The sequence below is a fragment of the Lissotriton helveticus genome, chromosome 5_1 (assembly GCF_964261635.1).
Source record: "Lissotriton helveticus chromosome 5_1, aLisHel1.1, whole genome shotgun sequence".
Lineage (NCBI taxonomy): Eukaryota > Metazoa > Chordata > Amphibia > Caudata > Salamandridae > Lissotriton > Lissotriton helveticus.
Genome location: NC_136065.1, coordinates 370489046 through 370505198, shown reverse-complemented (window position 1 = coordinate 370505198; position 16153 = coordinate 370489046). Strand labels below are relative to the sequence as shown.

Here is a 16153-nt window from a genome sequence, read left to right as displayed (position 1 = left end):
GGATCCCGAAAGCCGCAGACAGGCTCAGCTCATGCCAGAGCACCATCTCACACGATTCCACGCACTCTGCCTTCAGGATTGTTAAGGCCTGCCATAGGAGTGACTGATAGGAGATCTGTGTGTCCATTTTAGGGTTAGATATAGGTATACTATATCTAAAGCAAAGGGTGATTACACCACCTTGCCCCAGCTGTCAAGCAGCCAGTTGTGTCAGATTTGGATGGCCAGCCAGGGGTGGCATAATACATGCTGCAGCCCCTGGTAGGCCCTGGGTACACCTATGCCCTGGGTACCTAAGGTACACTGTACAGGGACTGACAAGGTGACTCAGTATCCAATTTAGATATGTACCTAAGGTACATGGAATCCATTTTACAGAGAGAGCAGTGGGCCTGAGGTCCTGAATAGCAGGGCCTCAGGTCAACTAAGTCAGAAAACCAGCAAAACACCAGGCAAAAAGTTGGGGGCAACCATAGTCAGGGATCAACCTTCCTACAACTTGTATGTTGAACCTCTTACAGAAATCCTCCGCAATTCACAGATATCCTATCACATGTACGCGGATGACACGCAAATATACATAAAGATCGTGTCCTTGGAAGACATTGAACGAATGAACGAGACATTAAAAATGACATTGGAATGGCTAACAACCAATCATCTGAAGCTGAATGCAAGCAAAACTGAGTTCCTACTAATCGCACCACCAAGAAACCACACAGAAATGAAGGAATGGACCAAGCTGGTGACTGCGCTAAACTGCACCCCAACCCTAGTCAACTCAGCGAAATCGGTAGGAATCACTTTAGATGAGAACCTCGACATGCAAGCCCACATTAAGTCAATGGCTAGAAATGCGCGTTTCCACCTGAACTACCTGAGGAAACTGAAACCATACATATCAGAGGCGGATCTTAAACTGGCAGTCCAATCTTTAGTTGTTTCAAGAATTGAGTATGGGTGCTCCACCTTGGCTGGTCTACCAAAATTGTCCACTGCACCGCTAAAAGCATGTCTCAACGCAGCGGCAAGACTTATCACTGGATCGAGGAAATTTGATCATATTTCTCCCCATCTGAAAGCACTAAACTGGCTACCACATGAAGCAAGAATTCAATTAAAAATAGCATGTATCACCCATAAAGCGCTCCACTACAACACCCCCAGTTACCTAGCAGGGAAAATTGAGATATCATGGGGAAAGAGACCAGCCAGGAGTGCCAAGGAACTGCTGCTGCGACCAGCCTCTTTTCGGAAGAAAAAAACGTACGATCGAGCATTCTCGGGCGCAGCCCCCAGAATCTGGAACTCATTACCTCCAAACATTAGGAAGATTCGGAATACAGGAACATTTAAGAAGGAAGTGAAAAGCATCTTGATGAGTAAATACCTACAGAGTGGAGGCTGATGACCTCTGACTGGAACTATTGTTCATCCTAATTCACAGCATCAACGTGACTATAAGGGAAAGATGCTGACTTGACCAAAGATAATGCAGAACACTGACTCGGATCAGGAGTCTCTCCCGAGACCTAGCTGTATCCTTACTTGTACCTAGTGCTGATACTTAAACACATAGGTTATATCCTCCTAGTACATCCTGCTATTATGTATACGCTTATTTACCTAATCTACCTCCGATATGTATTATAACTACCTACCTCATAGTTATTCAACGAGTGACCCATATACAATTTATCCTATTTACTAAGCTAACTCTTTATGTAGACGCCCATGCTATGTAAATTTGTATATACTCCCAACCCACAATGGCAGATAAGGTTCTACCTCAGTATTTCACACAAGTATCTACCTCATTTATCGACTATTTTAGAAATGTTACTATCTATGTGAACTATAACCGACCTCATACTGTTAAGCGCTCTGATACCCACGGGTCTTGTTCGCGCTATACAAAACTCTATAATAAATAAATAAATAAATAAATAAATAAATAAATAAATGTGACCAAGATGGGATCCTTAATGCCTCATTAAAGGAGAGCAATGGCTTAACAGTGGAGGATACCTGCGTAGGATTTCTGTAAGGAAGCCATCCTTATTATTCTCTACATGCAAAGGCCATCTCTTCGGCCTTGCAAATAAAATCCATGAAAGGCATCTTTCTCAGTAAGAGGCCACAAAGGACACCCCAGACCCTCTTTAGGGAAGGTATCCAGGCAACAGGCACACTGTTGGGGCGTCAGTCACCACTATCCATACCAGTAGTGGAAGAATACCGCATGCATCTCTGCTGTCCTCCTGATCATGGTAAACAATATGTAGTATCTGAATGCCTAAATAGTCATCAAGAGAAAAAAGCTTTTAGGGGACTCTTTCTCCATCAACTGTTGTGCTGTGAGTCGGGATCTGGCCAAAACAGCCTTTGCATTCAGAAAACGCACCACTTTTATTAAAGGATCCTAAGTTTGTGCCAGTGGCATTGAAGAGGGCACCGATACTGTCAGTGGAGCACCGGCAAGGCCTTTGCAGGGGCATATCGCCCCCATCGTCCCACTCAAACACTCACCCATCATTAATGAATGGATGAAGCAATTAACAGCCTCAGGTCATTGCCTCAACGAGATCACTGGGTATAACTCTCGACAAGAATCTTAATATGCAATAGCACATTTGTGCTGCCACCAAAGGAGAGAACCTCCAAATGAACATCTTAAGAAAATTAAAACCCTTTCTACCACCCAAGGACTTCAACTCTGCTGTCCAAGACTTAGTGATTTCCCGGTTATACTATGGAAGTGCAACCCTAGGCAGCTGGCCCAAATACATAACAGCCAGTTTAAGGGTCTCCCTCAACTCCACTCATCATCGGATCGAAAACCAACAACCACATCATCCCTAATGTAAAAGCGCTCAACTGGCTCCCCATACGAAGCATGAATTTAACGGAAAATTTAATGCATGACCTACAAAGCCCTACACTTCAATACTCCAAGCTACCTTGCTCAGTAGCTTGAACTTTCTTGTGGGTCCAGATCTTTTAGAAGTGACAGCACTTTACTGCTGAAACCACAGAGATTCGCTAAAAAGAAAACCTACAATAGGGTGCTCTCTGGCATCACACTGAAAATGTGGAACTCCATCCTGCCTGAAACCAGATTGAATCCCTCAACAGCATCATTCAAGAAAGGAGTTAAACTCCTACTCATGAACAAATATCTGGCCTTGATTCTGGAACTCTTCTTTGAGCTTATCAGGACTCTGGATTACTGCTCGCCGGTTATACTATTGTTGTTGATTTATCTGTCTTATCATTGAGGATATCCCAACCTCATCTGGGATCTGCCAGATCTTGTACTGTTTCTCGACTATTAAAAATTTGATACCGATAACTATGAGGGGCTTGAGCGCGATATATAAAACCCTCAAACAACAAGAAGGCGGGTTGGTGCTGGAACAGTTTAAAAAAACGGATAAATGGGGCCGACTGGAGATAGGGATCAAACAGTCGGCAGAAGCCGGTCGGCTTTGTGGGGCTCACAGTCACACCAGAGAATGGAGACAAAGAGGGCCAGCACAGCCTGTGTGAAATTCACTATCTGTGCAGTCAGCGCCGAGGGCTGGAAATTCTGAAAATGGCTGAAATGAGCTACAGCTCCAGAGTAACTGGTGGGACTGAATCCAGTGCTGGTTGCATTTCTCCTAAAGTAGGCTCTGAAAAACTCTTGGAAGCTGGAGATAGGGAGCAAAGCCTTCGACTGCAAAACCTACTCAGAGTTTGAGTGACACTGAGAGGTGAAGAATTCCTCTTGTGATGTTTCATGTGCTTTTTCCTGGAGGACTTGTCCTTGCCAGTTGTCTGCCTTGAAGAATACCTAGTTGACGGTGAGCCGGAGGAGGACCTGGATCTGGAGCAACAGAGGGCCCAGCTTTTGTCTCAAGTCATAAAGAGCTTTGCCTCCCGCTCCTTGATGGCCTTGGATTTTGTTTACGTCCCATGCACCGGAGACAAAAAGTCATGAGGATCCAAGAGCAGCATCTCTTGGACAGGACAGACATGGTTCAAATGCTGAGCTTTTCAGGAGACTGTTGAAAACATTACAAAAAAGACAAGTTATTAGGAAATGTTCTGACGAGAAGCCTTCTACAGCCCTGTGATGCTTGATGGCTTCTGGAGCTGAGGCACCACCTATCAGGGCAGGAGAGCTATTTGAATTATTTGGATCCAATGTGGCACCTGAGGAGAGCCAAGAAATAAGGGATTGTAGGTAGAAGTATCAATCAGAAACAATGATATGCAAAGCTTGTCTCCTCGAGTAATGAACAGCACTTGCAGACAGTTCAGTATTTTCAGGACTGAGTAGTAAAGGTATGCAGATAGCTTAAGGAGCATGGAAATACATAGATTCAATACAACTAGCAGTGTTGAATGCTACAAGTTGCCTTGCTCATGAGTCAAATTTGCAAGCAGATGAATTCAAGTAATTCTGAGCAATTAACAGAACAAAGAAAAAGAAAATGAAAAAAGTTCTGCAATCTAACGCACCGGATAAATGATGCTACAGAGCCTCTCAAAGATGAAGACAGGCGTTCTGTAATCATCCAGGTTGTACCTCTTAGTGGTTTCAATACAAACTGCCATGAAGGCCTTGGTTTCAGATTCTGTGCCTGCAGGGGACAAATTACAAACAGTTAAGAGTTTTGTTAAGGTTAACGATGAGCAATTAAACAGAATTCCAACATCAGTAAAAGTCACCCTCAAAAGAGTAAGAAAAAGTTCTTCTTTTATAAAAGCGGCTCCCTAGCACCGGGATTGTCAGATGCACATTTAGAACAAGGACTAAGTAAGATATTTATTTTTTGGTTTACAGAACACAGTGCCTAAAGCTCTGTCTAGGTATAAAGCAAAACAAGCCAGAACTATGTTCCAAATGACAGTGTTTCTTTAAGACAGTGTCAAAGTACTCTTGTAAAGCATAGGTCTCAGAATGTAGTGCACCAATTGTTTAACAACAAGGAACAAGTTACTTACCTCTGGTAATTCTTTTTCTGGTGGATACCATACCTACCTGCAGATTCCTGACCTTTTGAATATCCCTGGGGTCAGTCTGGATCTGGAAACTTCTCAACAGGTGTCCCATGCCGGTAGGGGATGCCTGCTCCATGAATGGTTTGGACGTGCTGCCCTATGATGTCACTGAAGCCATAAAGCCATTAAGTGCCCCCACTGGCGTGCTGACTAATTACCATCCATTTTTTAGGGTGCCTTTTAGGTGAATAGGTGAAACCAACATTTTACTGAGATAGGTGCAGTTTTCAGCAATATGAAGAATACAAATCCACAGAACTATTGGTAGACACCCATACAGCTGGAATGTGGGAGGGTCAGTGAGAAATCTGCAGGTAGACATAGTATCCAAAAGAAAGAGCGCTACTGAGATTCCACACCTTTTGAAAAGATTCCCCAAGCAGTCCCACATCAGGTGGTAGGTGCATGTCTGTAAACAGCAAAAAATTCTGAAGAACTGAATGAGTGAAGTGACTATCCCTCCTCACTTCGGAATCTAAACAGTGTTTCCCACAAAAGTGTGAAGGGAGGACCAAGATGCTGCTTTGCAGTTATCCACCACAGGCACTCTTGCTAGAGCTGAAAAATATTTGGCTCTCGGAAGAATAAGGCCCAATAGCAGATCTTGATGCACAGGATAATCTAGCTTGACAATGTCGTTTTTTGGACTGCCTTACCTTTCATCTTTCCAGCATATCCCACAAAGTGTTGATTATCCAGTCTGAGTTCATGTATTCTGTCTGCTTAGAAGCTGACAACTCTATTGGGATCAAGAGGATGAAGTCTTTCCTTCTCATTTGTAGGATATGGAGGAAGGCAAAATGTGGAAAAGGGTGATGGACTGACCCATGTGGAAGGGAGAAACCACTTTTGACAGGAAGTGAGCCTTGGTTTGTAATACCAGTTTGTTTAGGCAGAAGGTAGTGAAGTGGGGCTTTACACTCAGCACCTGAAATTCGTTTATGTATCTTGTAGAGATAGTGAGTAAGGTACGGAAAGGTGGTTAAGCGATAAGACAGCAAACTGGTAATGTTCAGATCTGACTATGAAGTGAAGGAACTTCCTGTGCGACTGCAGAACTGAGAAGTCGAAATAAGCATCCTGCAGGTCAATCTTCCGCTTTCAGCCCAGCAGAACCTGAGCTAGGGATAGGATTTTTAACTTTTTTGTTTTTATTTTGAAGAACCAGTTCAAAACCTTGATTTATGTGATTGTTACAAAGTTTGCCTGTGTGGGGTAGGGGATGGGGGGGGGGGAGGTGGTGATTGTTTGAAAGGTAGGATACACAGCCTTTCTATAACTTGTAAGACCTAAAGTTCTGAATTAATGATTTTCCATGCTCCATGCTTCGGTAACAATATATCTGTAAGAAACATAGGTTAGTTACAGATTTCTCACCTTAGAATTACCCCCCAGGCGGCAGACTAGATCCGGAACGTTTTATCGTCAGCAGTACCTCTGTGCGTCGGAAAGTAGCATTGGTCGGCTCCACGTTTGTCGTTGGCGTCGTGTCGACAAGTTTACGTCACGGTTGCTACTTAGATGCTGCCCTCGCGCACTGACGTCAGTTCTGTACACTACTTTCTGCGCCAGAAACACAGAGCCATGCAAGACCCCGACCACTTGTGCACAAAACTAGGGCCCTGAAAGGGATGACCTGAACCCTAGAAATCAGTTCGCAGAACGGGGAGGAAGGGTGGGGCGGTAAGGATTCTATCACTAACTAATGTTTCTTACGGATATATCGTTACCGAAGGAAAGTAATTTGTGCATCTGAAAGAAACATGTTGGTGATAGATTCCTTACCTTAGAATAGATACCAAACCCAGAGGTGGATCTGCGAACCAAGATCACACCAGAAAATCCTGGAGAACAGAACGGCTAAAGAAGCCGTCTCTCCAGACTTGGCTGTCCAGGTAGTAGTGCTTAGTAAACGTGTGCAACGAGGTCCACGTAGCTGCCTGAGTTGTCATGCAAGGGGACTCTCTGTCTGAAAGCAGTAGTGGTGGCCGTCGCTCTGGGAGAATGAGCACGTAGCCCTACTGGAGGCTCCTTTCTAGCCAAAGAGTAACATGCTTTGATGTACAGAACGACCCACCGAGAGATGGTCCGCTTGTGCACGGCCCGACCTTGCTTGTCGCCCACGTAGCCAACAAAGAGCGGATCATCCACCTAGAACTGTTGTGTCGGTTTAGATAGAATGAGAGCACATGTTTTGGGTCCAGACGGTGGAGCTTATCTTCCTCTTTTGTAGGATGTGGAGGTGGAAAGAAGGTAGGCAAAGTGATCGCCTGCCCGATGTGAAAGGCAGTGACAACCTTGGGCAGAAAAGATGGATGTGTTCGCAGGGACAACTTTGACCGGATAGACAGAAAGAAAAGGAGGTTTAGAAGAAAGAGCCTGGAGCTCACTCACTCTTCTGGCAGAGGTGATGGCTACCAGGAAAGCAGTATTTAAAGTGAGAAGACGAAGAGGACAGTTGTGAAGTTGCTCAAAAGGAGCACACATCAAATAAGTCAGAATAAGATTCAAGTCCCACTGAGGCATTACGAAAGGGACAGGAGGGAACATGTCCCTTGGACTGGCCCACCCACTGGCCCCCTGAACCCATGACGGTGTTTCCCACGTCCCCGGGCGCGCTAAGATTGGGGAACTTGCGTCGGCCTCTGGCTCTAGGCCGAACGTAGTGGGGAACACCTTCTGTAGCCACAAAAGGGGCTTAAAGCAGACTGCGCAGGGCAGCTCGAGAGGCCCAAGCACTAGGCCGTAGCCCGCGAGTCCTTGAAACGCTCTAGAGCATTGCTCGCTTTGTCGCCAAAAAGGCGATGGCCATCACAGGGCATGGCCATCACAGGGCATGTCCATGAGAGTATTCTGGACATCCCCAGAAAAGCCAGTCGATCTCATCCAGGTGTAGCATCGAAGGGATACCGACGTGGAAATCATACTGCCTAGAGAGTCCCGGTATCCAGCCCTCAACGGATGGTAAACTTCGCCGCATTCCTCCCTGTGTCAATAGACTGGGAGAGCACTGTCCGGGCCTCCTCCAGACACTGAGGCAGCACCTGCGCAACCGTATCTCTCACAGAGTGGGAATAACGGCCCAACAGACATGCAGTGTTTACCGACTGCAGTCCCAAGCTGGCGGAAGAGAAAATCTTCTTCCCAAGATGGTCCATCTTCTTGGATTCCCTCTCTGGTGGGGCGGTAGGGAATGCGCTCTTGGAGGTAAAGGTTTGGTCCACAAAGCTCTCAGGGGTGGGGTTTTGGGAGAGGAGAGGGGTCACCCGGAGCCTAAGTAGCGTCTAAGTAGCTACAGCGATATCATCCCGGCGACACGACGCCAACGACAAACGCGGAGCCGACCGACGGCACCTTCCGACAAGCAGAGGCACTGCTGACGAGAAAACTTTCTGGATCAAGTCGGACGCATGGGGGTAATTCTAAGGTAAGGAACCTATTGTGAGAAGTTGGCCTGGCATATGATGTCCACTATTCTAGTGGGCACCTTGCACCAGTCCAAACGACCCTTATTGATGGTAGGTTTAGGCAACCTTTATAGAAAGCTATCCTAGTGGTAGCTGTGGAGAGCAGCCTTCAGGCTAAGTCTTGAAGGAATGTAAAGCGGCTTGTTTTACCAGTCTATAATCTCTTGAATGATCAAATGAAAGAGCACCACACCAGGTATATATAAAAAATATATATATTTATTCTAAACACAACCCCTCTAGTCTCTTTATGAGGCTAGAGGCAAAAGTACAATACAAGAACTTAAATAGCACACAGTAAATTAGCACAGTATACGTTTTGCCCTAGGGGCCTCACAAACCATATACTAAGAAAGTGGTATAAGTACCGCTCTCAACACAGAGACCAGGCCTAGAGCCTGTAGAACCGCTGGGGCAACCAGGAACCACCCCAAGGTAAGGACGCAGGAGACCGACGAGGGACGCGTGCAGTGTCTAAACACAGCCGCGAATCACCATTGACTTCTATGGAGAAAGTTAGAGTTACAATTTTAAAGAATAAGGACACTTAGGAGTAGACTACAGTAAAACCCTTTCAGTACGGAACACTTCGAGAGTCAAGACCCACGGGAGCATCGAAGTACTCATGTAATCTCACCCAGGGAAGCCGGGTGCATAGGTGTCTTTTCGTGTCGGGTTTTCAATGAAGAGCTGCAAAGAAGTGCTGCAGGCGTCCAGGTGAAGAGTGTCCAGATGGATCCAAGGGTTGATCGGAGATCTGAAGAACCTGAAAGCAGAGGGGACAGAGTCTGGGTCACTAGCCAGTGACCAGGATGGGGACAAGAAGATGCCAGCCGATGTGGAGTGCTTTCAAGTGAAGTAGGTGAAGCTTGACTTCTCAGCCACAAGGTCCAAGAGGCGTCGACGACAACCAGGAGCTGGATTCGAACTGTCCCACATCAGATGTCGAGTGCTGCAGCGTCGGTATCCGGATTGGACCCAACAAGCCTTGGCAACAGCAACCCATGCAAGATGACAAGATTGGCTTCGGTGCAGACCAGCAAGGTCTGAGGGACTCACCCTTTGGAGTCAGGGCACGTCTGGAGCAACCAGGGAAGCTCCACTAACAAAGGATTGTCCTTCGTGGGGACCCACCAGTTGACGGACTAGGGATCGCGAAGGTGCCTTGAGCTGAAATGCTGAAAGCGGGCCCACGGAACACTCATGAAGTGTAGGCCCACAATCTTCGAGGCAAAAGGTGCTCAGGGCTTGGTCTACAAGTAGCCCAATGCACAACTTCGGGAAAGCTCGGGAATTCGATGCACTAGCAAATGTGCCGGAAGTCCAGGAGTTCCTGTCCCACGTCTCTGGTGATAGCTACAGGTCTCAGATTTTGTGTCAGCCTCGGAGATGTCTGAAAGTCCGTGTCCTGTGTCGCAGATTCTTCGGGATCCGTCGGGAGCCTTGAAAATGCAGACCGGCAATATGCTTCTTTGGTGCATGTTTGAACAGGGGGGTCACTCCTTGACCCCAAGGGAGATTTCTTCCGTCTTCCATTCGATATGGAATGTCAAAGGTCCAAGATTTTCATATCAGAGTTTTGTCCAGGGTAATCAAAAGTCCTAGGGACTGGGTTTCTATACTTATACTAGGTTTAGGGGTTGGACTAACTCTAGGGTCCCACCTATGGGAGGACCTGGGGAGGGGGTGGATACACCCCTTCCCCTTTGTCCAGTTTCACGCCAGAGCTGGGGCTCAGTGCCCCAGCAACTGGTTTGAACTGGGAAATGCATGGGACACCCTGTGTGCCCCAGGCAGTGTCTGAAAAGCATTCACTGAATGCAACCCACCCTGCCCCAATACACTAAAGCCTGTCTGGGGAGGTCCCTGGACAGGAAATCTATTGTCCCGGCCTCCCCTACTGGAGTTTCGTCCAGCAGCAGGAGTTCAGACTGTGGCAGCAGCATCCATATTGTGATGCTGGGGCTCTTTTGAACATTTACCGGGTAAGTAAGTGTGTACATGTCTTCTCCCAATAGAAGGGTGGAATTCTACCCCCGCCGCCATAACTGGTGGGGGGGGGGGGGGGTGGTTAGGATTCTAAAGTGTTTGACACCAAATACGACATGTTTTGATAAAGCCATTCCAAAGTTAGCATTAACCGCGAGGATTATAATGCGCTTAAGAGAATATGGTATGGCTATATCATAGAACAGCTATAAGGAAGGGATTCCGAAAGCTGCAGAGGGGCTCAGCTCATGCTAGGGCACCCTATCAAACAAAACCAAGCACTCTGCCTTCAGGATTGTCAAGGCCTGCCATAGGAGTGGCTCATAGGTTTATATATATAATTTTGAAAACTTGTGTTGGATATATATATGTCTATATATATATGTCTATATATATATATCTATATATATGTCTATATATATATGTCTATATATATATATCTATATATATATATATATATATATATCTATATCTATATATCTATCTATATCTATATCTATATCTATATCTATATATATATATATATATATATATATATGTAGATATAGGTATACTATATCTAAGTAAGGGGTGCTTACACCACCTTACCCAGGCTGCAAGTGCAGACCTGTGGTGCCATTTTGGAAGGCTTCTCAGGGGTGGCATAATACATGCGTTAGCCCCTGGTATGCCACTGGGGTACCTATGCCCTTGGTACCATATACCAGGGACTCGCAAGGGTAACCCAGGAACCAATCTGGAGTGTACCTAATGTACAGGTAACCAATTTAGAGAGAGAACAGCTAGGCTGTGGTCCTGATTAGCAGGGCCACAGCCAGACTAAAGTCGGTAAACCAGTGAAACACAGCAAAAAGTGAGGGTAACAATAGGAAGCAGATCCTACTCTCCTACATCTATAACTAGGGCTTTCTTTCAGATAGGTGAGCAAGGGATGCCTCCCTCTGGTAGCTGGGGAAGAAGATGAGGAAGAGGAGGAGGGAGAAAGGAGTAGGGCATTTTATTTACCTCTGTATTGCGTGTAGAGGTGATTCCCCTGCTGCTGCTGTTGTTGCAGAGAAGCATATTGTTTAATACCTTGAAACACTCGCGGTGAGGGGGGCCTGCGCAAAAAGGCTGCAGGCGACGTTGGCGAGTCCACTGTGGGCTTTGTCTCTGGAGGGTTGGGGAACCACACGGGCACCACTGGCCCACTTAAGCTTGGGCTAGGGGGAACGTGTGCAGTAGTGGTTTCCGGTGTCAGGTTTGCTGCAGTTCGGAGTCCTCTCAGTTCTTTTGGAGTGCCTGCAGGATGCAGGGAAGCAGCTCTGATATTCCATGGGAGTTCCTGGGTCTTTGTTGAAGCCAGGGAGTCCTCGCAGGATTTTGGAGGCGTAGCAGCTGCAGGACGAGACTACTCTGGTGCACGTTTGTCGGGAACAGCAGACAGGCCGGCAGGGTTGGTGTCAAGTTAGTTGCTTCCCGCCAGTCCTTGCTTCTCGAGGCTCTTCAGATTCCTACTGACCAAATATGAAGGAGGACACAGATTTCCCAGTGCCAGAGGTTCCCCTAAATACTAGATGTAGTGGTGTTAGGGGAGTGTAGGGTAGTAGCTAATGGGCTACATAACCACTTATGTGACCACTTCCTATGGGAAGTGGGCATAACCCTGTCCCAGAGATCCTAATTCTGCCATCAGCAAAATGGCAGACTTTGAAATTTTATATCCACATTGGGTAGCCCACTTTAAGGGTGAAACTAGCCTGAGGGTGGACATGCCTCTCTGACTATTAATTTTCCTGCTTGTTGAGGTGCCAAATGGGCCCTGGGCAGTGGTGTTGGCACCCCCTCACCTCTTAGGGAAGCCAGATTTGCATGCCAAAGGCTGTGTGTTCTTTGAATCTCCCTGCATTGGAATGCGAATTTACAGGTCTTCCTGTTGGAAGGTTGTGTAAACACTCCTGCCAGAGCAGGCTTTGTCCAGACCTCCTGATAGTGTAGGATCTCAGCCCCGGGGTCAGAAAATCGTCTGCGGTGGCAGGCTGGTCAGAACTAGTCAGCCAGCACACTATTTAGTTGGTAGGTCTTCAGGGGGCACCTCTAAGGTGTCCTCTGGGTGCATGTATTAATAAATTCATCACTGAAATCAGTGTGGGTTTATTAATACAAGATGTTTGACACCAAACATCTTTAGGTTCAGTGAAGCCATCATGTAGTTAGGGAACTGGTTTTTGACCAGTGTCCAGTACATGCACTTAAAATGACTTCTCTGGTCACTTGTACTGGCAGTACTTGAACTGGCCAGCACAGGGCCTATCTGCTCAAGCAGTTATTCCCACACATGTAAACCAAAACGGCATGCACTTTCTGCAGGAATGGCACACAGGGCGGAGTGCCAAGTTGTGTTCAATTTTGTCTGCATCAAGACACACAGCCTGGAATGGCAGTTTGCATGGGTTTGGTGAGGGGTCCTTAGGGTGGCAAAATACATGCTGCAGCCCTTAGCGACCCTCTTTAGTATCCCATGCCCTAGGTACCAATAGTATCCTTTACTAGGGACTTACCGAGGGTGTTAAAGATATTGGCAATTGGGGTACAACTACACAGTTTAGGGAAAAAGATCCGGCACTGGGGACCTGGTTAGCAGGAACCCAGTGCACAAAGTAGGGGTGACCATGTCATAAAGGGGTACTTTCCTACAGTGCCCTTAAGTAACTTACTCGCGCCCTCACCATGCATGGCTAATTACCTCCCATATTATATAATTCATGACATGGTCGATGACATCATTGATAATATCACTGCAAAATCTAAAATGGAATCATTGTTGACAACACAATGGCGGGAGCATGAGTTATATTTACTGTAGGGCAAAAGTTATAGTTACTTGAGATAACTATAACTGGAGACTTTCAGGGGTTTTATTTGTTTAAAACAGTGATATACACACACACACACACACACACACACACACACACATACACACACACACACACACACACATACATACACATACCACTGGCGGTTGCCAGTAGGTAGTTAGGACCATGTTTCTATAGGAAAGGGATTTTTGTTTTGCCAATAGATTTCAACCAATCACATGTAGAGCGCAGCTAATCACTCCGGGGTGTACCCAGGTGCTAGTTGGTCGTGTCGGTCGAAGAGCCAGATCTTTAGCGCCTACCTGAAGGTGATCAGTGATGGTGCGGTGCCTAGGTGGAGTGAGAGGGCGTTCTAGGATATGGCAGTGAGATAGGAGAAGGAGTGTCCTCCGATGCGGGAGAGGCAGATTCGAGGAGTGCATACGAGGGCGAGGTGTGCGGAGCGGAGGTCTCTTGTGGGTTGGTGGAACATCACGTGGTGGTTCAATTTATTTATTTATTTAATTTATTTATACAATTTATATAGCGCGCAAATACCCTGAGGTGTCTCGGCGCTGCTCAAATCATGTGCTGAGGGGGAGCTCTGACTTATTACTGATTAAAAAGCCATGTTTTTAATTGTTTCTGAAATGTCATTAAGGAAGGACTAATGTTTATATAGTGGGGAAGGGAGTTCCACAATCTGGACACAGCCACTATGAATCGTCTGTCTCCCCAATTCACTTTTTTTGTACGTGGGATTGGGGGCAAATGAGCTGAGGATGAGCGTAAGGTTCTTTTGGGAGCCAGTGAAGTTGGCGAACAATGGGGGTGATGGAGGAGCATTTTGGTGTACAGGTAAGAATTCTAGCAGCCGCCTTCTGGATTAGTTGCAGCTTGTTAAAGACTTGTTCTTGGGCATTTAGTAGCAGACCATTACAGTAATCGACCTTGGACAATACCAAGGTACACATAAGGGTCTTGCCTGCACTAGGGGGGAGGAAAGGCAGTATTTTCTTAACCATCCTAAGAGTGTAAAAGGAAGCAGAAACCACTGCGTTAGCATGGCTCAGAAATTATAACTTATTATCAAACAGTACCCCTAAGTTCCTGACTTTGGTGAACGGTAATGGGGGGCACCTAGGTCCGGAGGCCACCATACTGGGGACCAAGACGGGGTCAAGCTACCGAAGATCAAGACCTCCGTCTTATCTGAATAAAATTTTAAGCAGTTGTGATCCATCCAGGAGCTGACGGCCATCATGCCTTTCTGAAAGTTGGTCGCAACTGCTCCTCCGTTGTTATGGATGGCTAGTACTAACTGAGTGTCATCGGCGTATGATGTCAACCCAATTCCATACGATTTAATGACCCTCGCCAAGTCCGACACATAGATGTTAAATAGTGTCGGACTTAGCGAGTATCCTTGGGGAACACCGCAATGTAAGGTGAAAACAGGAGAGTAGAAGCCACCCAGACTGACAGACTGTACGCGGCCAGACAGAAAGGAAGTCAGAAGAGATTTGGGTTTACCCTGAATGCCAATGTGGGCTACACGGTCGATCAAGATGTTGTGATCGACCGTGTCGAAGGCTGAAGACAAGTCCAATAATATAAGGACTGCTGCGCCCCCTTGATCCATAATCAGTCTGACTTCATCTGCTGCTTTTATCAGCGCTGTTTCTGTCCCATGCCCTTTTCTAAACCCAAATTGGGGTTTATCAAGGAGGTTGTTCTGATCAATATAATTGGCCAGCTGACAGTTCATGATTTTCTCGAATATTTTAGACGGAAAGGGGAGGGATGCAATCGGTCGATAGCTTTTGGGTTCTGAGGGATCCAGATTTGTTTTTTTCAGTAAAGGTTTGATGATTACTTTCTTCCAGATCGACGTGTAAGAACCAGAAAGAAACATGGAATTGCAAATGTTTGTAAGGGCTGGGGCTATCAAATTAGTCACGGGCTTAAGAATCAAAGATGGACATGGATCAAGTGGTGATCCTGATTTAATAGTTGTCATAAGTTCATCTATCTGCGTTGGAGAAATTTGATTGAATTCACAAAAAACTGGGGGGGGGGGGGGGGGGGGAGTTGTTGCTCTTATTGGGGCTAGGTTCAGTGGTCACTTTGGCGGTAAAATTAGAGAAGATGTCATTGACCTTAAGTTTAAAAAAGTCCGCCAGGTCATTACACAGATCTTGGGATGGTTCTATGGTGGTACATGTTGGTGTAATAGACAATTTCGTGACAACTTGATAACGTTTTTTAGTAGAGTTTTTAGCTGACTATTTGTTCGAGATAAAATTTTCGTTTCTCTGTGATTAATAGTTTTCTATATGTGGCCAATGCTTTTTTATATAGAGCTCTATCGTTATTATCATAATCTTTACGCCAACGCCTTTCTAAGTTTCTGCACCGTTGCCTTTCTAGTCTAAGGGTTTCGGAAAACCAAGGGGCAGACGGTGTGTTATGGTTGGGCAGCATTTTTTTAGAAGGTGCTAATGTGGTAAAGGCATTATTAAGCCAAACATTGTAGTTCTCAGAGGCTATGTGTGGTTCTGTTGTGTCCTTTGGTTGAGTGGAGGCCAAGGTGGACTGTAGGATTGAGCCATCCATATTCTTCCAATCTCAAAATTGGACATGAGAGCGAGTTGTGATATGTACATTTTTTTATAGTTTCTGGTTACAATAGTAAACATTACTGCAGCGTGGTCTGTCGATGCTAAAGGTTTTACTGAGGACGAAATGATATGGGGGTTATTAGTAAATAGGCCGTCGAGGGGGTGTCCAGCCTGGTGGGTGGGAGCAGAG

At 46.1% G+C, this 16153-nt stretch overlaps 1 protein-coding gene across 11 annotated transcripts in view; it reads right to left on the bottom strand.

Annotated features, from left to right (window-relative positions):
* The window catches only part of UBR4 (ubiquitin protein ligase E3 component n-recognin 4), a 2329353-nt gene that overhangs the window by 219854 nt on the left and 2093346 nt on the right, over positions 1-16153 (bottom strand). For all 11 annotated transcript variants that reach the window (XM_078642504.1, XM_078642505.1, XM_078642507.1 and 8 more), the window contains one exon: positions 4507-4628. In XM_078642504.1, the coding sequence (XP_078498630.1) occupies positions 4507-4628 (122 nt within the window). The remainder of the gene's footprint in view (positions 1-4506; positions 4629-16153) is intronic.